We start from the raw sequence: 24,327 nt of genomic DNA, 5'->3' as shown, positions 1-24,327 counted from the left end.
CGGTAAATACAAACGACAACAAAGGTGAAGTATCCGCCGTGGAAACGAGCGGGAGTGGATCTGGATCTGGAGAGGATCCACCTCCAGACCACCGTGTAATGCCGGTCTGATAATTAATAAAAACACAAAGATTTGGCTTTGAATATATGTATAATGTTGTTTTTTCATAATATATATGCATTATATATATATATACAGTTATATACAGTATACAGTATATTTATAATTATTTTTGTAAATATCAAAGGACAACTGGACAGCCCTGACATACATTAAATAGGCAAAGACAAGTAGATAACAACAGTGAGCTGGCATTGTTCAAGCATTGCTCAAACAGCAATTCCACAACTTTACAGACAAATTACATATTGAAGGAAATATGACTTACTTATTAATTACGATGATATATTGTTAGTTATTATTAAATATTATCATGAAAGCATTTTTTGTGTGTTGTGGACAACAACATCGTTCAATTTGTGGGGCAATACACATTTCAAAATGCACCTGCATTGTTTTGTGACTTAGTTAAATAAAAAACTTTGTCCAGCCATATTTTTTCATTGTACTTTTCTTAAAGTTAATGTTTAAGTCTCGTTTGATCTCGTTCTTGTAGACCCAGTCTTGTGCATCATCTCTTCTCATGAGTTGGGTGTCTTGTGACACCCCTACTATGGTTCTATTATTATTCTATTATTACTGTCTACTCAGATACATTGATAGGAGAGGCGGTTGTGTGTCTGTTTCACCGCTACACTTCTTTTATTATTGTAGTTGACTCAGATGCATTGACAAGGGAAAGATCTGTTTTTCTAGTGCATCTAGGCAGTCTCCTCATGACCTCATGGACTCTTGCAAATGAATTGTTCTGCAGACTGGACTCTCTACACGACCACCTCTGCTATCTCTCTGTGTGTATATTAGACACTAGTGATGTTTTTCCATTATGAAACAATGCCAAGATAATTGTCTTTGCTGGCAATTAGCTAACAGGCTGCTTTAGAGCCATCAGCAGACATATTTGTCACACTCGTCCTTCAGTCCCAGACTGGTTCTTTGGGATTGCCAAAGGAGGGCGGCAAAGATCAATAGACTTCTATATAAGGGACATTACCCCGCAACTGGGTGAGTGGCTCTCCTTTGCTCTTCGCTGTCGTTTTTTAATTCCTTCTCTTCACCTTTGCATTTAAGAGACATAAGAATGGTGCCTTTGGGATTGTGGAATATGTGTAGAATCACCAGTGCTGGATCGATACAGGCTTTCAAATTGTTTTCTGCGCCTTCCTTGTTTTGTTTTGCTCTCTCCCTCCTTCCTTCCTCCAACCCCACCATGACTACAGCCCCAACTCGATCCCTCCTCCCCGATCCCTCCTCCTCTTGTTTTTTTTCTAAAAAAAAAAAGTCAGCTAGTGCATCACCCAAGCAGAATGAAATACTATCGGGTGGCGCTTGTAAATAAATCAGTGTATTCAAAGGAGTTTAGTATGTATTGAAGATGATATCAACAAGCTTTTTAACTGAGACATGGCTCGACAAAAACACAGCTAACGCTGTCCTGATTGAGTATAGTCCTCCTCATTTCAACCTTGTTTCTGAAACGCGACAAAACCAGAGGGGTGGGGGTGTTAGTGCCTTATTCAGGGACAAGATACTCACCCAAAAGTTGTCATTTGGGTTTTTTTTTCTTCTTCGAGTATGTGCCATTCAAAATGGTGTTAAAACAGACTCCATACTTTATATTACCATTTACAAACCACCACAGATTTGCATGTGGATGTAGCTAATGAGAGGCATGCTAAAGAACCCACTGCTGTCCTTGACATGTGTGGTCTAACTCATGTGACTGAACCCACCCATGGCACACTCTTGATTTGGTCATTACTAAGTGTGTTGCTATTTCAAATGTGAATGTTGTGGATGTTGCTTTGTCTGATCTCTTTTGTGTTTTCTTTGACTTGTCTGTTACACCCAAGCCAGCAGTTGGTTCTACCTTTGTAGAACCAGAAGACTCATTGATAACAGCACAGGGACACAGTTTATAGCAAGGATGAGGTTTTTAAACACTCTGCGTTATAACGTTGATGATCTGTTGAGCTCTTATAACTGAAGTGTTGTATATGTTTTGGATACCATTGCTCCTGTCAAGGTCAGAATGGTTCAAAGTAAGCAAAGGGAGCCATGGAGAAAAGAACAGTCTGTCACGGCACAGAAAAGAGAGTGCCGGAGAGCCGAAAGGAAATGGCGCAAGTCAAAGCTCCAGGTTCATTAAGAGGTTTACAAAGAAAAGCTATGTGTTTTCAACCAAACCTCGCATAGAACATGGAAAAGTTATTTTTCTGAAATCATCACAAACTGTAGTAACAACTCTCGTATACTGTTTGCTACAGTGAACAAAGTAACAAACCCTCCAGTTTCACTGCCCTTACAACTCATGTCTACATCTAAGTACAATGAGTTTGCAACATTCTTTCCCAACAAAGGTATAAAAAATGCAATCATTTCCACAACACAAATAACTATTCTGCAGCCAGCTAGACATCTCGAGCTGACGCATTTCATACCTGTCACTGACAGTCGAAGAGATCATCTGCAGTCCATCAGCGTGCTGCTTTGATTAGTTACCCACTAGATTTCTAAAGTCTGTGCTGAGCAGTTTGCTACCACAACTCACGCATCTAGCTAACATCTCACTTCAGACTGGAACATTTCCAAAGGCCCTAAAAACTACTGTCATTAAGCTTCTGAAGAAGAGCAGTATTGATGCCAGAGTATCGAAAAACTATCGGCCCATATCAAACTTGCCATTCTTGGGAAAAGTCCTAGAAAAGGTTATATGCCAACAGCTTACCGACTTTCTCCTCTCTAACAATGTGTTTGATACTTTCCAATCAGGCTTTAGGCCCCTCCACAGTGCTTAAATCCAATGCTTTATTTCCTAGTATTGATTCTATCGATTGATTACCTTTTACACGATGTTAGATCAATATGTCGTCCGGAATGGAAACTTGCTGAACACAGATAGATGAAGTTGGATCATAGGAATATAAATCGGTACATTGATGTAGTGGATGAATTGTTACACCCCTATATAGAAATAAACTGTATATCATTTCGACTGTGGCATCGTCACATGCTTGCACACAGGGGGAGCTACGACCCCACACCCCTCACCCCACCCCACCACCACCATCTTTGCTATGCTTCAATCTTTTCATCATTCTTTCTATTCCCCCCTCTTTGACAGCAGCCGATGTGCCTCTAGATTTAGACATACTTTTTTTTGGACGAGGAGGCAATTTTGCTAGCTATTTGACCTTTTCCATTTTCCCAAGGCCCAGCTCCAGATTAGATTGCCGCTCCGTGTTTTGTAACCGTGTGATTCGAGCGCCCTTAAGATTTATTGTCGCATTCCTTTACAGAAGCCCAGGTTATAAATGTCCTATGTTTGATGTTAACACTGCGAGAATGTTAGAAGGCTCCTTTTGATCTATTCATAATGGGCTTCAGCATTTTCCAGATCGCACATGTTGATAGCCGGCAGTGGCATTTTGTTCTATTTGGTGAAACTTGGAGTCTGCTGTTGTTGTTGAGCTTCTTGCTCACCTCACATTAAGGCAGAAGTGTGTGTGTGTGTACACAAATAATGAGAGCAGCAGCAGCATTTCATTAGCAAGAAGGCAGGGAATAAGGAGGCAAGATGAGTGATTCTTTGCAAGTGTGCATGCAAGCGAGGGAGGGGGCAAATGGGAGGCGAGCAGCACCGTGGCACTTCACTTGACAAGTATACTAATTACTCCTTTTCAGGAGAGAAGCTCCAGCCAGCCTCTGCCGCAGTCTAATGGCCTGACCTATGTAGCCTCTCGCTATGGCACAGCTCTGCCAGATCTACAACTGCAATTCTTTTACACACACACACACACACACACACACACTCATGAGAGACTGCACACACACACACGCGCGACACACACTGGAATGTAGAGTCTCATCTCAGTGCTTTCAGGGAGAGTCAGATGGAAGCAGATCAGTTCTGCCCCAGTAACCTCTACAGGGACCGAGCTCCTCCTGCACCTCGTATGATCAGCTTACACCTCCACGTAGGTCTACAAGTATTTGGACAATGACTACGCTTTTTTTTTTCATGATTTTGCCTTTATATATCAACACAATAGATTTAAATTCAAACAATCAAAACGTAATTGAAGTGTAGACATTCAGATTTAATTTAAGAGGTTTTGCAAAAATAAGGCATTTAACATTTAGGCATTTAATTTATTATAATTATTTAATTAATAATAATAATCAACCATCCATCCATCCATCTATGCCGCTTATCCTCACTAGGGTCGCGGTTATGCTGGAGCCTATCCCAGCTGACTTGGGGCGAGAGGCAGGGTACACCCTGGACTGGTCACCAGCCAATCGCAGGGCACATACGGTATAGACAAACAACCATTCACACTCACATTCATGCATGTGGACAATTTAGAGTCGCCAATTTTTAATCGGGTTAATCATTCATCCATCCATCTTCTGGGGCTGGAGCCTATCCCAGCTGACTTTTGGGAGAGATGCTCAGTACACGCTAGCCAATCACAGGGCACATCAGGTTAATCATGGTTTTCAAATGAATTAATCATTATTAATCAACATTTGCAATTATGTCTGAAATATGCCCATTTATACAATATTTTATTGAGAGGCAGGTAGATGACAGGACTTGATAATATACAGTATATTTGTATGTATTAACAGCTCCAAATGAACTGAAAATGTAAATCAAGCTAAAAGATAGCACACATGTCTGAAAATCTATTTACACACCACTAGTTAGACCTCGGACATACTGGGCTAGCAAGCTTGTTGCTGTGTGGACCACTTATGCACCGATTTTGTATCTTATTTTTGAATAAAATAATCCCCCTTATTTCCACAACTGATACACATTCACACTCAATTCAAGAAACCGTGAATGTTTTTTACCTGGCTGTATAGACCAACAGAGGAAGTTAAAAGAAAACATATTTTAAATGTCCCACTGTTTCACCCCCCACCCCTGTTTTTTTGGGGGGGAGACATTTAAAAGGAGTAAATTGGAAAATCAAATGAGGGCTCTCGGCAGCCGCAGAGATTTGCGGAGCTGTCGTCCGGCGTCGGGGAGCCTCATCCATCACATCCCACAAGTAGTCAATTCCTCTAGTATCTGTAAATGTTTTCAGATATTAGCCAATTTATATGCTCCGAGATTCATCATGGAAAATCAGCTTTAGCGGCGCACATTATCAGGACCTGTCTCTGCTTTCGCTCCATGAAGTTTGATGAACGAGTGTACCCCCCCCACTTGCACAGTTCAGTGGCTTGGGTTGCGTGGGGAGTGTGTAGTGTAGGATAAAGGGGGGTGGTGGGTTATGTTGAGGAAATGGCTAAGTGCCCCCACCCGCGCCCTCCTCAAACACAGACACACAAATGCGCTTGTGGATAAAGTGGGTTTTTTAATTAATAAACAAACTTGCAGAGGAGCTCATCAGTGTCAGGGGCAATAACAATCGTCATCCGTTATTGTTTATTACGGACCTCCCTCAACAAATGTTGCTATCTAATGAGGTTTTTCCGCATTTGCAATAATGACTTTTTCATCTTATAGTGGAGAAACAGGAAGAAGTGACACAAGTAAGCAATGATAAATCAGTGGAACTCATCTTCTTTTGGATATACGAACACAGGCTCGTGATTTGTTTACCCCGGCTGTTTTCTTTAGCAAATCCCAGTGGAGGCGTAGCGTCGTGTTTGTTATTTTCCACACTCTCTGTTCAGATGCTGACGCTGTGATCCAGCGCCTTAGTCACAATTTATACCAACGCGGGACAATTACAGTAAATTTGGTGAATGTTTACAAGGGGCGAGGACGCGCTTGCGGGGCTTTGTTCTCAGTGTCTGCTGTTCTTCAGATTGTGCTTTTTATATTCTTGTATTTTATGTACAGTATGTTGTTTGTGTGTGTATGTAAGATGCTGGTATGTGCGTGGAGATGAGCTCAGAGTGTCATGGAGGAGTCGTGCAAGGCGGGGGCGTCTTTAATGTATGCTGATGTCGGGAAGCTCTGCGACGACGCGAGAGATGCTGTTTGTTATTTACTGCTGTGTTTGTGCACGCCAGCGAAACCTAGCCGGGCCTGCAAAAAGGTATTACAACGTGTGATGAATGAGCATTAGGGTAAATTCATTTTAAAAGCATGGTGATTTATTAGCGGCCCCAGCCTTCGATTTTCAACACGTCAATGCTTGGCTGAAATTCCACAATGTCAGCGCCAAGGTCATGTCTTTATGGCTATTTTTAACCCTGCTGCTGCAGAAAATAGCAGGGGAAGTGGACCCTTAGTGTGATTAGTCACCGCAAGTACAAAAACCATAAGAGACAAAGGGAGAGGGAAAGTAGTCTAGTGCAGAAGGTCAAAATATTAAAAATCAGCTCTGAGTTTGATGCAATGCAGCTCTGCACCAAAGCACAATAATAAACATATCGTTACGATAAGACACAGATTTTGATACGATGTGTTGCAAATCCCTAATGTCATGGACGGCTGGTTGGTGTATGTGTCAAAATGATGCTGAGCAATAAGGGTGTCACCAGATTTAAAGAAAAAACTGTCTCGTGATAATAAATAAATTAATTCATTTCACTATCGATGAAAATGAACTCCTACTGTATATATTGCCATGCGCATGTGTGTCTGTTTTTCTCATCTCTCGCCTCCAAACAGGCAGGAAGAGGGTTCACTCTATGCATTGCTTCAGCATTGGTTCACCTAGATCAGGGGTGTCCAAAGTGCGGCCCGTAGAACAGTCTAAAAATGTAATTCAACAAGAAAACTAAAAAAAAAACAAAAAAAAAACACCAGCAGCAAAAATGGGAAATTCTAAATATTAATTTAAGATAAGAGTTGTAATCTAGCAAAGAAAAAAAAGCCGTAATTTCACAAGAATAAAGTAATAGTATGAGGGTGTCAAGAAATGTCATTTTAGTAAAAAAAAAAAACAATGAATAAAGTTATAATTTTTGGAAACTTAAGTTGGGGGAAAAATTATAACATGGGAATAAAGTCAAAATATTAGGAGAAGGAGATATACTAGAACAAAGTTGAGATGCTTGGAAAAAACCAACAGCAGAAAGTAAAGTCTAAATATTAAGAGAAAAAATTAGTTTTCTAATGATTAAAAAGTTGCAATTTCAGGAGAATAGACTTGTAAAATGAGAAAAAATATAATTTTAGTAACAAAGTTGAAATAAAAAAAAATACCAATTTTTTTTTAAAGATATAAAGTTATAATTACGAGAAGAAAATTTACAAGAAGGAAGATGAAATCGTTGTGAAATTAAAAAAAAAAAAAAAAACAGCAGAAATGAAAAAAAACAGCTGTAATTTTACAGGAATAAAGTGAAAATATTAAGAAAAAAGTCACAATCGAATGAAGGACAAAAGTCACAATTTTTACAAGAATAAACTAAAATCATTTTTAGTAGCATTTCACCTATATTACAAAGCTGAAATGCATTTTTTTTTAGCTACATATGCAGTATGTTCTTAGCATATGTCTGTGTGTTGGTTTACAAAATATCAAAGCGGCCCTTGCATCCTTTCATTTTTCAGAATGTGGCCCTCGATGGAAATGGACACCCCTGACCGAGATGCTCCATAGAGCTATGGCGAACAGAGTGAGACCTATTGTTAGTCATACATTCGCTTTGTCTCTGTGGGGACAGGCAGAGCCACGAGCATACACACACAGCAAAAGAGTGAGCTTCGTGAGGAGCAACGCAAGATAATGTAGTAGAAGTCTTGGCGTTCCAAGCATCTTGAAGACCAAATGTGACAATTTTAGTGGTTTTGTAATCGGGTCTTTTTCATACCGTGGTATAGCTTCCGCTGGTAACCGGTTTTAGTCTGACAAAACTGTGGTCTGGCATCGACATACGGGCCAAAGATCCCGTGTGGCTCTGGAACAGCATCTTGACCACCCCGGTTTAGTGCAAGAACAGTGTTTTTGTGTTGTTACGTGAGACCAAATTGTGGTGGTGGTCAACCTCCAATTATGAGTGCTAGTGAGACAAGAGCTTTAATGGCTGCCGTTTGCCTTCAGGGAGGTTTAATACACATGACTGTTTTGCAGGACCAGCATCAAATCTATAAAAGGACCATTAGGAAGAAGGGGGGGTAAAAAAAATCAATCAAAATGCCATTAAAGTGGAATAAGTTGCCAATATTGCTGATGTGTTTGCGGCTCCTTTGATTTTCCTTCAGATTATTAGGCACAGTCGAGTGGTGACTTTGTTAAGGAAAACCAGTGTTGTCGGGGAGTAATGTGTCTCCTGGCTTCATAAAGTTTGCTGCCTCATATTTCCTGGCTTTATTGATTATCCATTATCATTTGTCATGAGGTGTCCTAACTCAAGGGGAAATTACAACCTTCTTTTCCTGCTCAGGAGTGTGGTATAGATCGGGGGGGGGGCTGGGAGAGAAATGAGCAAAGAAATAAAGCCTGTGCTTGGTAGTTGTGAGAGGGAATGTGGGGTTATAGGCTGGAGGGAGATTGTGGCTAAAACAGAGAAGGTAGCACAAATAAAAGAGGTGTCAGCAAGGAGGGAAGTGCTCAAGGCTGCGTCCCTCTTCCACCATTCTCCTTTAGTCTAAGCTCAGGCAGATTAGAGCTCAACACGTCCTGTTTGTGACAGCAAAGCCTGTAAAAGAGCAACAACCAGGCTTTAAAATGCTCCTTTAAACGTCTCTTTGAATTTCAGAAGCTTATATGAGCCGCATCATATTTATATTGTGTTCATAGTTTTGGAATGAGCTGGGGATTCTCGACAGTATTGTTACAGGCGCCACCCATGCTTGAAATGTGAATTGAAACATTCCTTGTATTGTCTGTAATGTCTGTCAGGAGCACGTGTATATATATATATCACTAAAACGGCTTTCCGCTACCATTTCCTCACACAATGTTACAATCCATTTAATCCAAATCTTTTTAAGAAATGATTTAAGTATTCCCACCCCCCCCCAGTACCAGGGTAACCCCCATCCAGCAGGCTTTTCTTTCTGATTTATCATGTTAGTAGAACAAGGATGGGGATGAGAGATGCAGAGCAGCCAGCATTTGGAGCATAGATAAACTACATGGAGCTCCTGTGCTCTGGACTGAAACATTTATCTACAGAAAGTCCGTGTAGATGCCAAACAGACATTTTTAATGGAGTCAGTTGAACAACCGTGCAGTCTGATTCAGTATTCTGTTTGTTTTTCATTGTGTTTCTTTGTTTTTGTGATATAAATTACTGCATTGACAGAACCAGTAGGGTTAAGGTCACATTTGGAATTTCTGCATTGCTTTTGTTGCTTTTTCAAATATATAATTATTACAATTATTTGAATAATAAAATACATGTAATTGAAATATATATATTTTAAAATTATATTTTTTACACTTGTATTACAATAAAATACTGAAGCATTATCAGTTTATTTTGTGCATATAATATATTGTTTTGTTTTTTCTTTTGTTTTTGTTTTTTTACATTTCTGTGTAGTCAGTGTTGAAATATTAGGCAGATTTTACCCCAGAATGCACTTTTTCTTTTTGTAAACATACTTTAATATCTGCTTCATATTGTTTGTTGTTGTTTTTGTTTTCAGCCTCAAAAACAGTGCTCAACAGCATGCTGAAAGAACCATCGCTAATCCCGGACCAAACTTTGGCCAAGAACATATACCAGGTACATTTTTCATGTTTCACTATTACTAAGAATTTGTTTCCATGTTGCAAATCTACTACGTATACAATATGCTTTTGAATGTTGCTTTAGCATCTGACTGTTTACTAGCATATCCCGTGTTTTACCCTTCACTGTGTTCAATTCCTGTACCTTTTTTTTCCACACACCATAACATTTCTCCCCCCACCCTCTCCTCAGTGCACAGTAAATGACTGCTGTTATGGACCACTGGTAGACTGCATCAAACAGTATCCTATCCCATAAAATTTTAAGCTCGAAATTGACGAGGAGCTATTGAAGGGGATGAGATGTGTCTGCCTTCCACCCCACATAAAAGTTTCTGCTTCACAGAGGAGGCGTTTCATCCTGGCTGGACATCCTTCTATTGCAGATGATCATACAGGATATGGGCTCGATGACTGAACGTTCACGTCTGCCGTGTGGATGAGACCCAATGTTGTGTGATACAAAGGAAAAATGGAATAACTTTGGAATCCGTCATTTGGTATTAGCTAAGTGGACTATGTAAATCCCTAATCTGTTGCGGTATCAATTGGAAGCAGTTCAGCACCATGGAGAGCTCATGGCACATTTATCAAGTCAGCATTTGGGTAGTACCTCCTGGTGTACTCTCACAAGAAGTTACCATCCATCCAGACATTTTCGCTTGTCCTCACTCGGGTCGTGGGTATGCTGGAGCCTATCCCAACTGACTTCAGGCTAGAGGCGGGGTACACCCTGGACTGGCACTATTCAATCGCAGAGCACATATAGACAAACAACCACTGACACTCACATTCATACCTATGGACAAGTTAGAGTCGCCATTTAACCTAACATGCATGTTTTTAGAATGTGGGAGGAAACCGGAGTACCTGAAGAAAACTCACACACGCACGGGGAGAACATGCAAACTTCACACAGAGATGCCCAACAGAGATTCGAACACAAGAAATTACCGGTAGTAGAAAATAAAACAAAAAGCACACAAGCTGCGGTAACCCTAAAACTACCACTACCCCGTTTTTTTTAAAATACCAAGTGGCGTTTTGACTGTTTCCTGGAGGAGGTGTCCTTGTTTCATGGACGTGATGACTCCATTCAACCCATAATTGCATATTTATTAATTCATTTATTTTTCTATGCCGCTTATCCTTACTAGGATCGTGGGGGTATGCTGGTGCCTATCCCAGCTGACTTTGGGTGAGAGGCGGGTTACACCCAGAATTGGTCGCCAATCAAATGCAGGGCACATATAGACAAACAACCATTCACACTCACATTCATACCTATGGACAATTTAGAGTCGCCAATTAACCTAACATGCATGTTTTTGGAATTTGGGAGGAAACCGGAGTACCCGGAGAAAACCCACACACGCACGTGGAGAACATGCAAACTCGACACAGAGATGCCCAACCGAGATTCAAACACAGATCTTCCAGATCTCCTGACTGTGTGGCCAACATGCTAACCGCTTGTTTACCGTGCGGCCTATTTGCACATTTAGCGCTAGATAATTAACAAAACAGAGCAAATATTAATCAATGTAGGATACCATTCCTTTATTATTATATGAGATACATTTACTTGGAGAACTTTCTAAGCCTGTCCACTTATTAAAGCACTTTATAGAGATACGTTATGAAAGCCGATTTAACCTGAAAACTGATTACACTCTTGTCCTTTTGGAAGACAAATGACTCTGACTTTGCATAAAACACCAGTGGGCTTAATAGCACACATCCCCATATGTCAAAAGCAGGAAATGCATCGAATCTACATCTTAATATAATAACAACTGAATGCTCTTTAGTTTTGCTCACGGGGCATAATGCATTCAAGTCAAAATGGAGTGCATTGCTTGGCTGCAGCCAACAGAGGCACTGTTGATTCAGTTTCAACAAATATGTTCGGACAGCATTTGTCTCATCAGTGTAAAACATGGAAACAGGAGTTCAGAACATTCAGAGTCAAATGTCCATCCCTAGAGTATTCAAGAACAAATATGTAAAAAAATATGTGATTGTTCTGCATGAACTTAAGAACTTTACATTATCATGGTATAGTTGTTGACGGTGTTTCAGCAGACACACACAAAAAAAAGAACTGCTTTCGGAATCCTTGACTCTTAAATCCTCAGTGCTATCGGCCACGAGCACGAAGTCCTGCTACGTGACAAACTTAAGGAGAAGAATCTGTCCTTTCTAGGTAAGTCGTCTCCTGACCTTTTTATATTGGATTCTGTGAAGTCGCTGTGGTCATCCAAGTGAAGCCTTTTGTTGCAGGCTCAGTAACAGGACCCACTATGATTGAATGGTGCTGAATTTATGTGCACTTTTATGGCTAATAGCCTAATGTTAGTAAAAGTGTTAAGCATTAGTCTATGACCAACAAAGCTAGTATTGATGCAATGCAGTTCTACACCAAAAGTATTAAAGGGCAGCTATTATGCAAAACTGACTTTTTAATGATGTTGTAACAGTAATATGTGTCCCAAGAGACTGTTTGCAAGCACCATACATGAGAAAAAGCATCACCATCACCGGTTTGCTCCGCTTTTGAGAGAAGCAAACAGTCACTTTTGAAGTTGCAGGTTTTCATGACATAAAGGAAAAACCTGCTTCCTCATGGATATAATACCACCTCCGACCCGCCCCTCTCTAAGTTTTTTCTTAAACCAATGTTTTAACCTAACAGGTTGTTGCTCTTAAAATTGACTGTGGTGTTGCCAACACTTGCTTTTGATACATTATTGCAAGACCTCTGAGACTTTCACTCAACAAAAATATAAACGCAAAACTTTCGGTTTTTCTTCCATTTTTCATGAGCTCAACTCAAAGATGTAAAACATTTTCTATGTACACAAAATGTCTATCTCTCTCAGAGATTGTTCACAAACCTGTCTAAATCGGTGTTAGTGAGCATTCATAGTTAGGGTTGGGCATCGTTTGAATTTGAACGATCCCGATTCCGAGTCACATTCCACGTTTCGATTCCAGTTCCTAAGGATTTTCGATTCTGATGCTTTTACAAGGCAGGGTCGTAAACGTTTGCATGGTTTAAATGAGGGCGGATGAAATGTCTGAACTTCTTCATGAATTTTTTAATGATATTAACTTTTTTATCAACTTTACTATTAGGGTTGCCCGATAATATTGGCCACAGATAATTATCGGCCCGATATTGACATAAAAATGTGATATCGGCGAACATCGGTATCGTTTTTCCCTACATTGAAAGCCGATTTAGAGCTTTTACCGTCAACGTCGCAGAATTACAACAACAACATCAACATCAACAACATTGAATCATGTTGTCAACAGTGTGCCGCTCATGTGTGGGAAGAAGAAGTAACTACAGTATTTATTTAGCAAGCAGAGTAATGACAGAGCTCACAATGAACTTACTAGCGCCATAGAAATCACCTCAATGTTGGTGTAAGCTATTTTTTATGACACCCTTAATTTGTTAACACAAGAAAACAGGATGTACCCCAAAGGGCTCTTATTTGAAGGGCGGAAGTGTGTTGTGTGAGTTGAGAAGGTCCCATGACTGTGCAAATGAATAAACTGGCCGCAGCCATAGCTCGTTATTCTGAATGCTTAGAGGAAGTCCGACATAGCGCATCAAAGACGAGGTTATTTCTACACCATGAATGTGTGAACATTAATCATGTTGATTGTGCCCTCTCATTTGCATATCATTGTGTTGCAAATGTTGCACTGAACCGACCGCTCTTTTTTATGAAGTTAAGCCCGACTTTTTAACCGCTTCTTCGTTGGTGTTCGCGGCTATTTCTTCCGGTTGGCGATGTGGGCACCAAAACGAGGAATCTAAATAAAAACATTTAAACGATCCCGGGAGAATCGGAACGTTAGTCCCAGTTCCCATCAATGCTGAAGACTCAATGTCCAACCCTATTCATAATCCATCTACCTCAAAGGTGTGGCATATCAATATGCTGATTATTGCACAAGTATACCTAAGGTTGGGTACAAGAAAAGGCCACCAGAGGAAGTCAGAAAACCAGTAAGTGTCTGATGTGAGCATCATTTACTTCAAGTACCGTATTTGCTGATTCAGAGCATCCCAAACATGCTCAATGGGTGACATGTCCACTGAGTATGCTGGCCATGCAAGAACTGGGATGTTTTCAGCTTCCAGGAATTGTGTACAGATCTTTGCCACATGGTGCCATGTTGCAACATGAGGTGACGGTTGTGGGTGAATAACATAACAATGGGCCTCAGGATCTCGTCACCGTAGCTCTGTGCATATGCATATCAAGTGGCCCATGGTGGCGGTGGGTTATGATATGGACAATGAATACAGGTGCATTTTATTGACAGGAATTTGAATGCAGTCACCAGACATGTCACCCATTGAGCATGTTTAGGATGCTCTGGATTGACGTATACACCCCCATTACAGTTAAACTGCCCATTTTGGTGTGTCCTTTTATTGTAGCCAATCCTGTCTATCTCTTCCCTCTCTCTGTCTGGCTGTAGACCATTGTCAATTAATCTCCTTCGTGCCGTCCTGTGTCATGGCTAGCTTGCTTGCTTGCCAGCTTGTAAATGAATCTACAGTTCGTCTGCAGAAATGTTTTAATAAAGATACAAAAACAGTACAGTACAGCAGAACAGTGCCAGGGCGAAAAGTCACGATCACAGGAGTGAAATACCCGAGTGATTTAATAATTTTTACTGTTGATCATTAAGGTTGATCATTAAAATTCAGACAAAGGTTTGAACTTTTTTGAGTGTTTAACCAAGAGAGAAATGTGAGAAAATGTTATTGCCTGCCTGAGAAAAGTGTATGGTGAGGGGTTTTACAGCCTTAAAACATATATAACAATTGTAAAAAAATTAAGTTGGTTATTTCTCGGGTTTCTCTTATTGTGGCCTATTTTGGGAACCTATCCTCGGGTTAAAAGAGGGAACACTGTAATATGGGACCATTAAGTAAGTGTATTGTATTACAGTAACATTGTAGGTTTGGGATTATAATTTTCTTGTCCCAACCCAATTTAATCAAGGTAGTGCCCATGTGTGAAATTGTGGAAGTAAATATTTAACCCCCTGTTTCCCTCTCCTGCCCCCATCCTATCATCATCATCATCATCATCCCATAGGTCAGGTGAGTGAAGGATGAAAGTCATTCCTTGTGTCATTAAGACCACATCATTTATTTGGACCCGCGGTGTTGACCTTTCTTCACGGCTATACAGAGGACTGTTCTAAAACTGTCAGAGGGCACGAGGGCCAGTGAGGCAGCATCACCCCGCTTGATAAATGGATTGGAAATAAGCTACCCAACAGCAGGGACGGCCCATTAATTTTAATCAAAGGTGATGTAAAAAGCCGATCAGAGCCACATGACAATGTCAACAGCCCAGCCGGCTTGAATGGAGGTCCGCCCCTTATAGCACATTAGCACAGCACAGGATGCCCCCCGTGCACCGCAGGCCTCTGGCAGCTTCTCTGACCTCAGGCTTGGCTCCCCTTTTTTCTCCATCCTTAGCTGATGCTGCCTCTTTACTGACACCAGCACCCTCCATCTCTTCTCAATTCTCCTCCATGCCCCATTAGTTGAGCTTGACTGGAGACAAAGAGGCAGGCCCTTGGAACCGAATGACCTGGTCAGCCTGAGATTTAATGGAGAAATCAGGTGTTGTGGGGATAATGGCTGAAGTGCGCAAAAAGTCAAGGACAATGGCTGCGGTCTGGGAGGACCTGCGATACGCTTACTCAGGCTATAATGCCAACCTTGTCCCCTTCGCTATATATTTTAACAAGCTTCGCCAAACTACTACAAACTGGCGTGCAGCTTTTGTGCGAACACAGCAAGTACACATCAGGTATTGACGATGTTGACCTCACAACAAGGGATCTTTGCAAAAAACACGTTGGTGATTGTTGCTGGTTTAAAATAAATGTGATTCAATCGAAAGCAAAACAAATCCTATACATCTGGCCTCTCTTGTAGATGAAAACCAACTGAGAGCTCGAGGCTACGACAAAACGCCAGATATCATCCTGGAGGTTCCAGTTGGTTAGTATTTATTTCAATAGTCAATGTGCTAACCTTGAGATACCTTGGAAATGGTTGAGTTTCTTTCAAATATGCTTAACAAAGTTACATTTAAGAACACCATGTTTACATTTGCACACTTCAACATGTCCCCTTAATCTTTCCATGCCTTGGCAATACATTCAAAGAGTAATTGTTGAAAAGGTGAACAGCTGTTCCTGGATCTGTTATGTATGACTGTTATGTGTCTCTGCTCATGGAAAGCTGTGGAGGGACACATTGTCCACTGGATTGAGAGCAAAGCTTCATTCGGAGACGACCACAGCCACCGCACTTATCTGAACGAACAGTTCTGGAGCTACTGGAACAGGTCAGTCTTTCCTCTTCTTTTTTTATCTCCCCTTAATGAGTCATTCGCATACATACATCCGTAAAAGTAGATTTGTGCCATGTGCCTTTTACACAGAACTAACTATAAATATTGCCACAACTGTGTGCGCTTTCACACACACAAACACAACATCGCGCGATTAGATCACTTTGATGGTGGTGATATGTGTAATGTTGGTTGGACAGCAACAATTGCTACCAACACAACAGGATTGGAGAAGTGACTGTCAAGTGTCCTGGCATTGTGGACTGTACTTACATGCTGATGCCCCTCAATGTTGGTGCTGTTACAGAATGGCAGTGCCAAAAAAAAAGGCGGAAAAATGGCTGCGTGAAATCTAAGGATACATCAGGAGAATGTCAAAATATTCAGTTGGCTTTTCAGCAGCAGTGCACTTCCGGTCACATGACCACGATGTCATCATTCTAAGAAAGTAGTGGTTTGCTTGTCCATACAGCATGAGTCGCCATTGTCAAAATTTCCCACACTAGAAGCCGTTTCAGGGCGCCCAGAACTCCGTTGCCGTGTGGATGAAAGGCTGAAACAACAAAATACTTTACCGTTTCCACCTGAAAACGTTCCCGTGTGGACGGGCCCTGAATGTTTTGGCTGCTCTGGTGTCAATAAATACAAAACCAAAAAGAAAATGAAGTGAAATGTTTTACTTATTTGTTTCTTATATACTTTTTAAAATATTTTACAAATCTCATCCAACAAATACTGTATCTTTAACTATTAATAGTGTTTTATACAGGTAGTCCTCGGGTTACACACGAGTTCCGTACCTGTACTGTCATGTAAGTCGAGTTTTGGTGTAAGTCGGTTCTTACACCTAAATTAAAATACCTAAATTAACTCCTAAGTAACTCACACTGTACACAGAATGCATGAAAGACATATAACATAGAATAATAAAAAGATTAAATACAAGATTGAAATGAAACAATAATAAAAATGACCACAATTCCTTATTTTTATCCCTGTGATTGTGAATAATAATAAATAAATAAATAATAAAAATACTACTAATAATAAGAGCATTACGCTGCTTATGCTGTTATCACTCTCCATTTCATAGGAGCAGATCCTTTCACATGTTCAAGAATAACATCATTATCCTTCATGATGGTCACTGCGTTTCAGCAGCTCCAGCTTGGCTGCGATGTTGATCTCACCAGTGAGCATCTTATGATGTCTAATTTCACTTTCACTTTATACGAGTCTGCATCACTGCCTTTGGAGTCATAATGGAGATTAAACTTAAAGAGTTGACTGAAAAGAGCAAAAGTGACGTTGTCCTTCCTGTCAGTGTAGTGATGTGACAACTTGGTACTCTCGCCAGTCTGCAAATGCATTCATCTGCCTTCCGTCTGTGCATTATTTTCTTTTTGTACAATATCAAGAATTAATATTACTGAAGTACTGAAGTCACCTGTTCAAATTTAAACAATAACTGCTTTTGATGGTTAGTAGCCCCATTAAAGACACACATAACTCTTGTTTGTTAAATCCAAAATAATGTAACACTTTCAAGATTTTGTATGAGTGGCTTTACAAGCAGTAAGAGAGGCAGATGACATTTTCAAATCCTTGCTTTGTACTGGAGAAAGTGTCTTTTAGTTTCCATCTTTTATCTCAGCACTGCCAGTCACCAGCAGATCAAACTATCATGGTAGTTACATGCTGATTGGGGGGATAGGCACAGTCTGAGAGCCTTACATATTTGCCCAGAGGTGTCTTTCATTGATATTCAGTGGCACGGCCTTGTCCAAATGTATTAGACAAGTGACAATGTAGATCCCATCATGTCAGCCACAAGCCCGGTCAGATAAACATTCCGGTGTCAGAACAGGAATGTTAAACTGTCAGTCCCATCAGATCCGTACCTTTTCCAGCAGCCGCTAATTTTTAATTGACATTTAATGCTGACATTTCCACATGTGACGTGACTTTTCATTCGCTGTTAGCCCTTTAACGTCATTGTCTCAGATATTTATGTCATTGTGGGTCAATGCTTTATGGTATAAACAGAAACGCGAACCCTGAGGGGCAGATGTTTGGGGTGTTTTGTCCAATCCTGTATGCTTCAAACTGGGATATCCATGCCAAACTATAAACCCCAAAGCCATTATTTATAAACCCACAGCAGAGTTTGTGATTACTTCATTGCTCTTGATTGACACATCCACTGATTTGCTTATTTTTCCTGAATTCCCTATTTGGTTTAACTGAGCTGCTTCACCCTTTGTGTTAATTGCTCTTGGTTTGCAGCAAAAAAAGGGGCGCTATGCGAACATGGCTTTGTAGACAGAAAGTGAAAAAAACATAAGTAATTTTCTCTCCAAAGCTCTAACCAACTGCATTTATCATCCAAACAATAGCCTTGCCAACACACTAACCCCATAATGAACCCCTCTTCAGTGGAGTGAGGGGTAATGATGCTTCACGTACAATGCGGCGAAGAAATAAGGGGAAAAGCAAAAAAAAAAAAAAAAAGGGGTGGAAAAATGGTCTTCTTTGGAATCAGACTGTGTGTTCAACCAGTGCCTGGATGAGATGGCCTAACAGCAGCTATCGTTGTCGTTCAGCCATCAATCTTAGCTGGTGGCGTTCCAGAGCCGGCAAGCCCTTGTGCTGTGACGGATGTTGGGATAATTGAGTTATCCATCTCGCCCAACTCTCTGCATTATTGCGTAAGAATTATTCACCTGCTGGTGAATATTAATTTAAACACGTAACGAGCCTCTTGTGTGTTTTGAGAAATATGGGTAAGCACACTTTAAATGGCTGTTGGATCAAGATATGCTGTTTTCGGCAGTTACCATCATTGCTATGCTGGCATGATAGCATTGCAGTACTTTGAAGAATGCATTGATATAATGGATTTAAAAAAATAGACGTAACACAGAGGTAGTGGATGCAGCATGCTTCAAACACCTTGCAAAACTCAACACTGTTCTTCAAAGCATTGTAAGTTAGCACAAGAGTAAGACCATTCACCTTCTGCGGAAACATGATATCACGTATCATGGACATTATGACACATTTCTGATTTTGAATCACTGTCACTTTTGTTATTGTCTGAATTTTGACCAAAAAAATGAGAAACAACCCATAAATACTTTGTTCACATTGTGTGCCAATGCAGATGTCAGCTCATTTGCATATACACTCCCTGTTTTCGTTTGAGGTGTAACCCTTTGTCGGAGTTTGGTCAAAGTACATGTTTTGGATGCACAATGTGGTGTTATACTTAGGAAATCATGGCAGCTGAAACATAAGCTCCGGCATTTTGTATTATTTATTTCATCGTCTTTGGGACAAACTTTTTCATGTCACTAGGCCTGTCATGATAATCGATAAGTCGATTAATCGAACGATAAAAAAACGACGTGGATCATTTTCAGCGGCCTGAATAAACTGTGCATGCATGCGTGTTTGTATTCCTCGTCTCTCTTTCAGGCTGGTTGACAAGAGGGTTCACTCTGCAGCTCTCTGTGCGCTACAGTGGAATGAACGGACAAAGTGAACCCTCCTGTCGTCCTCCCCTCTTTGTCCCTGTACGTGGAGGCGCGGCTACCTTGGCTAGCGGCAAATTAGCTTCATGAGCCAGCATTCGCTAACATGAAAGACGGCACAAAAGTGACAGTTTGTAAGGCAAATGCCACATCCCCAGTGTGGGAATATTTCGGTATGAAACAGAATGAACAAGGTGAGCACATGAACACCGACGAACTGAGATGTCGCATTTGTTCGAAAGTAGTGACGAGGAAGCAGGGGAATACGACCAACTTGTATGCACACCTAAAACGGAGGTGGAAAGGAGCCTTCGTCCCGACGGTCAGTCAGTGTCACTCACTACATTGCAAAAGAAATGCAACATTTTGGGAAATGTTAAAAATGTTTGACAGACAGTGCGAATTGCCTGGGAGAACGTACATGTTCAACATGTCACATACAGCAATCCCTGAACTGTATAACCAAGTGATAGAAGACGTGTTGAAGGACGTCAGAAACAATTTACTCTGCCACCACAGATATGTGGTCAAGCTCAAATATGACCGCCGACATTAGTTTAACAATACACTACATAAGTGCATGTGTGCGTGTGTGTGTGTGATTTTAATTGTAATGTCCTTTTTCTTAAAAGGGACAATCCATTTTATTTTCATTGAGTTTTTTGGGATTTTTTTGTTTGTTTATTATGTTGTTTATTTCATTTATTTAAAAGCTCTTGACATTCAAATTACAATGTTAAATACTCTTCAGAAATCAAAGTTTATTGCTTTTGATACGATGTACTTATTATGCCATACAGTTAATGAAAAAATTCTCTTAAAAAATTTTCTCAATAATATCGATTATCGACAGTAATTTGTAGGACAATTATCAACCAGCAAAATTTGTTATTGTGACAGGCCTACACAAAATGGCGATGCACAAATGGGCTGAAAGTGACATCAGATGTGTACACAACAGACATGAAGGTAGAATTCAACACTGTTTCCCCTGTTTATTCAATATCTTTGCAGTAGGCTATAGCTTTAAATCACTGTAGAAACATATATCCGTAAGTAGTGGTCTTTTGTCTTGTTTTCTTAAATACACGCCTCACCTCAAATAACGTAAAGACCGCAAATAGATGCCTGGTGTTTTTTGCAGTTGAGCCAGTATTATATGATTCTGGCCTCTAGAAGATTCAAAAAGATCACATGATGATTCCAAAGAGCTAACCACATGACCACTGTGCCACCATATAAAATCAATCATAACAGTGGACATTAATATCAGACCTGAGTAGCGAGCTCTTAAATTGATCTGCATCTATTTTCTCACTTTCATTGTCCTGTTTTGCGTTTTATTAAGTCTAATGATATGCCCCCATTTCATAAAGTCCACCCATTAATATGAGGGATCTCTGCACAATTTATTGCCCAGACCAACGGTGTACCACGAAAAAAAAACACATCAATACTACTAATCAGAATATAGCCTTTTTGTTCTTGTTGTTTTCCGCATAATGTCCATCATGGCCAGTCCTCCTTTGGCCTATGAGGAAATGAACATGGGCATCACCAATCTCCCTTTCCTCCCAAAATAAATCAGCTGTGAGATTTTTAAACTGCAAAAACTCTCTTAACGGAGGCGTGAAAAGGTTAGCTCTGATAAGGAGCTGTCAGACATCCACACACAAAATGATTGATAGCAATATAATGGCACAGTATGCCTCATTTAGCCCTCATATGAAGCAGGGGTTAAGACTTTTCGGTTTGCCTTAATACATCATCTGTCTTGACCATCTGGAATTGTGTCTTGAAGGCACAAACATTGATATATATATATATAGTGTTTGAAAGTCTGTTTTGTTCTAATTTCAGAATCTTCCAGAACATGATGCCCCACTGTAACCACTGTAGACAATACAGTGGACCCTCACTTTTCACTATGAATTTGTACCAAAAGTACTGAAACGTACGAAAACTGAGGCAGTCTTTCCGATTGCAAAGACTGTAAATCCAAATCATCTGCTCCAGACACCCGAAAGTATTACCACATTCTTTTTATAGAGAATAATTATAGTTTTACAAGCAGAAAACAATGCAAAATAATTACAAATGACAAAGAGATGGTACTTATTGTTGATGTGTACTTTCCGTATATCCTGTTGGGATCAAATTTAGTAGAGTTTCTCACGTTCTTTAACAAGTTGCTGGCAATCACAACGCTCTCTTTGGCCCCGTGTCAGCAACACGTAGAGTTCTTTGTTTGAGCATGTAATTTGGTAGAATGATACAGTACAGGGTAAACAAAATAATTTGTTACACGCAATATTGTTCAAAAACCTAGACAACGTGTCTGAAAACGGGCAAAATTTCGGCGAACATTGTTTTTGACGAAACCTGAATCATAGGAAAACTGGGGCGTACGACAATGAGGTTTGACTGTAATGGATTTTGTTCACTTTCATTGTCACACAAATACAATGTGAACTTAACCACAAAAACGTAACATTACACAATATGTGTAACATAACAAATGTCGACAAGTATATCAGCTAGCCACTCGCTTGTCCAAGGCTTCTCACCCACAGTATGCATATTTTTACCCCGAATTTTGTTCAGTTTTAGAGTTGCGGTGTTCGGATTTAAACTTCCCAGCTTATAAAGTCGATTATATCATGTCTTCCCATAATTGCCTGCAAAGCTTTATCCTCTGCCAAAAGTTTATCTTGGTGACAATTCAATTCTTTATTCTTCTTTTTTTGTGACTGCTTGTACTTTGTTGATGAACTACAAGTTATACATAACTTGTCATTCGCCCAACATTACTAATCTTCTCACTGACACTTTGGCTAGTGATTAAACAAAATGCTGTGTAATGCTCTTTGCTAGTTGACACAGCTGCAATTACACATCTTGAGATCTTTGTGAACTGTTTTCCAATTATAGGCGTAACCGTGTGCTGTGGATTGAGTCCATAAATGTCTGAGAACCGTACATTTGCACTTGAATTTCTTAAGTCAAGATACGCATTAGTCTTTTTTTTTTAATAGGCATGTCCATCATTTTTCATCACTTGGCCACAGAGCTGAATGTTTAATTAGATATAGAGATAACAATGGGGTCTTAAACAATCATTGCTTACTTACTAGATGCTGCTCAAGCCTTTTTTTGTGAGTAGTTACAGAAATATAGTATTGTGTTTATTTAGGCAGGGTATGGTTTTGCAGAAGCAGGGCAAGCTTAAAGCCCCCCTGTAGATAGGAGATGTCACCCGAGAGAGAACACCCAAAGGCTGTGGTTGCTGCTGCTGATTCAATGTGCCGGGACGTAACGGAGCACCCCTGAGGACAGGTACTGGCACTTCTTGGGTGACGGTGTCACACCTGCAAGTCCTGTGTCCTGCCTGGTGATATTTTGAAGTAAAGATGGAATTTTGTTGCAGCCCCAACATTTTAATGTTCATGTAATAAAAAAGTGGTAAATGTAATAGAGTTCAAACCTGAATCTACCTTTCCATTCTACTGTCATATGGTCACTCCGCAATGTTGTGTTTATGCCACGCCCCTTATTGCATGTTGTTAACTGGTTCCCTGTGCACGATTAAACATTTATCACGATGTGGCGTTGTTTCCGGCGATTGGTTTCCAATAGACTGTCATGTGATTGGTCCACAGTGTTGTGTGACATTGTTACGGTCGTGCTATGCCCCTTACCCTGCACAGTATTATAGATGATCATATGTTATGTGGCGAGGGTGTCTTTTCCGGCGATTAGTTTTAAGAAGACAGTCATGTGCTCCACAATGTTGTGTGTCCAAGTTTAGATTTTGGAAAACTACCCCCCCCTTCTACTGCATGTTGTTGAGTTCTCTGCGCAGTATTATAGATAATCTTATGTTAAGTGGATGCAGTGTCTTTTCTGGCCATTATGTAGGTTCCAGTAGACCAGTGGTCACCCTCTGTTTTCTTTTCTTTTCTAGCCCCTCCTGCTCTGGTCTGGCCGCTCTCAATTTGCATAACAACAAAACATCAAATAAAATCTATATAACAGGGGAAGATGCTTTTTTATGCTTTTCCCTGGCAGAGAAAATCTGTTTAGCATGTAAGGGTATTTTGATCAACAATACTATCAGTCCTAATGGCTGGACAGGACAAAAAAAAAATCTTACGTCTCTGATTAGTTTCCAGTAGACTACCGTGTGATTGTTTCACAGTGTTGTGTGACTCCACCTTAACGTTCCGGGGAGCTATGCCCTTTACAACATGTCGTAAAAAGGTTTTCTGCGCAGTATGATCTTTTGTTATGGGGAGAGTGTCTTTTTCCAGCAATTTGTTTCCAGTAGACTGCTTGCTCCACAATGTTGTGTTTCCATGCTACACCCCTTTCACGCATGTTGTAAACGAGTTCCCTTCATTGTATTATAGAAAACCTTATGTTAAATGGATACAGTGTCTTTTATGGTAATTAGGTTCGAGTAGACCCTCATATGATTGCTCCACAATGTTGTGTGCATCTATGTTAATGTTCCAGTATGTCCAGTATTAAAGATGACCTTAAGTAATGAGACGGTTTCTTTTTCGGTGGTTAGTTTCCAACACAGTCTTGTGCTCGCCTCACTTGTCTCAG

General features: G+C 40.3%; 1 protein-coding gene across 5 annotated transcripts in view; it reads left to right on the top strand.

The window, feature by feature from the left end:
• cdin1 (CDAN1 interacting nuclease 1) overlaps window positions 1–24,327 on the top strand; it is an 81,716-nt gene that overhangs the window by 27,054 nt on the left and 30,335 nt on the right. For 3 of the 5 annotated variants that reach the window (XM_054797517.1, XM_054797518.1, XM_054797522.1), the window contains exons 7-11: window positions 9,692–9,771; window positions 9,970–10,019; window positions 11,915–11,982; window positions 15,763–15,828; window positions 16,072–16,177. In XM_054797517.1, coding sequence (XP_054653492.1) covers window positions 9,692–9,771; window positions 9,970–10,019; window positions 11,915–11,982; window positions 15,763–15,828; window positions 16,072–16,177 — 370 coding nt within the window. Of the gene's footprint in view, window positions 1–9,691; window positions 9,772–9,969; window positions 10,020–11,914; window positions 11,983–15,762; window positions 15,829–16,071; window positions 16,178–16,490; window positions 17,152–17,276; window positions 17,755–24,327 lie in introns of those variants that run through there. The other 2 variants (XM_054797519.1, XM_054797521.1) reach the window with 2 other exon arrangements.

This window comes from Dunckerocampus dactyliophorus, chromosome 13 (genome assembly GCF_027744805.1).
Source record: "Dunckerocampus dactyliophorus isolate RoL2022-P2 chromosome 13, RoL_Ddac_1.1, whole genome shotgun sequence".
Classification (NCBI taxonomy): Eukaryota; Metazoa; Chordata; class Actinopteri; order Syngnathiformes; family Syngnathidae; genus Dunckerocampus; species Dunckerocampus dactyliophorus.
The sequence above is the reverse complement of the archived record's forward strand: the minus strand, read 5'-3'. Positions and strand labels throughout refer to the sequence as shown.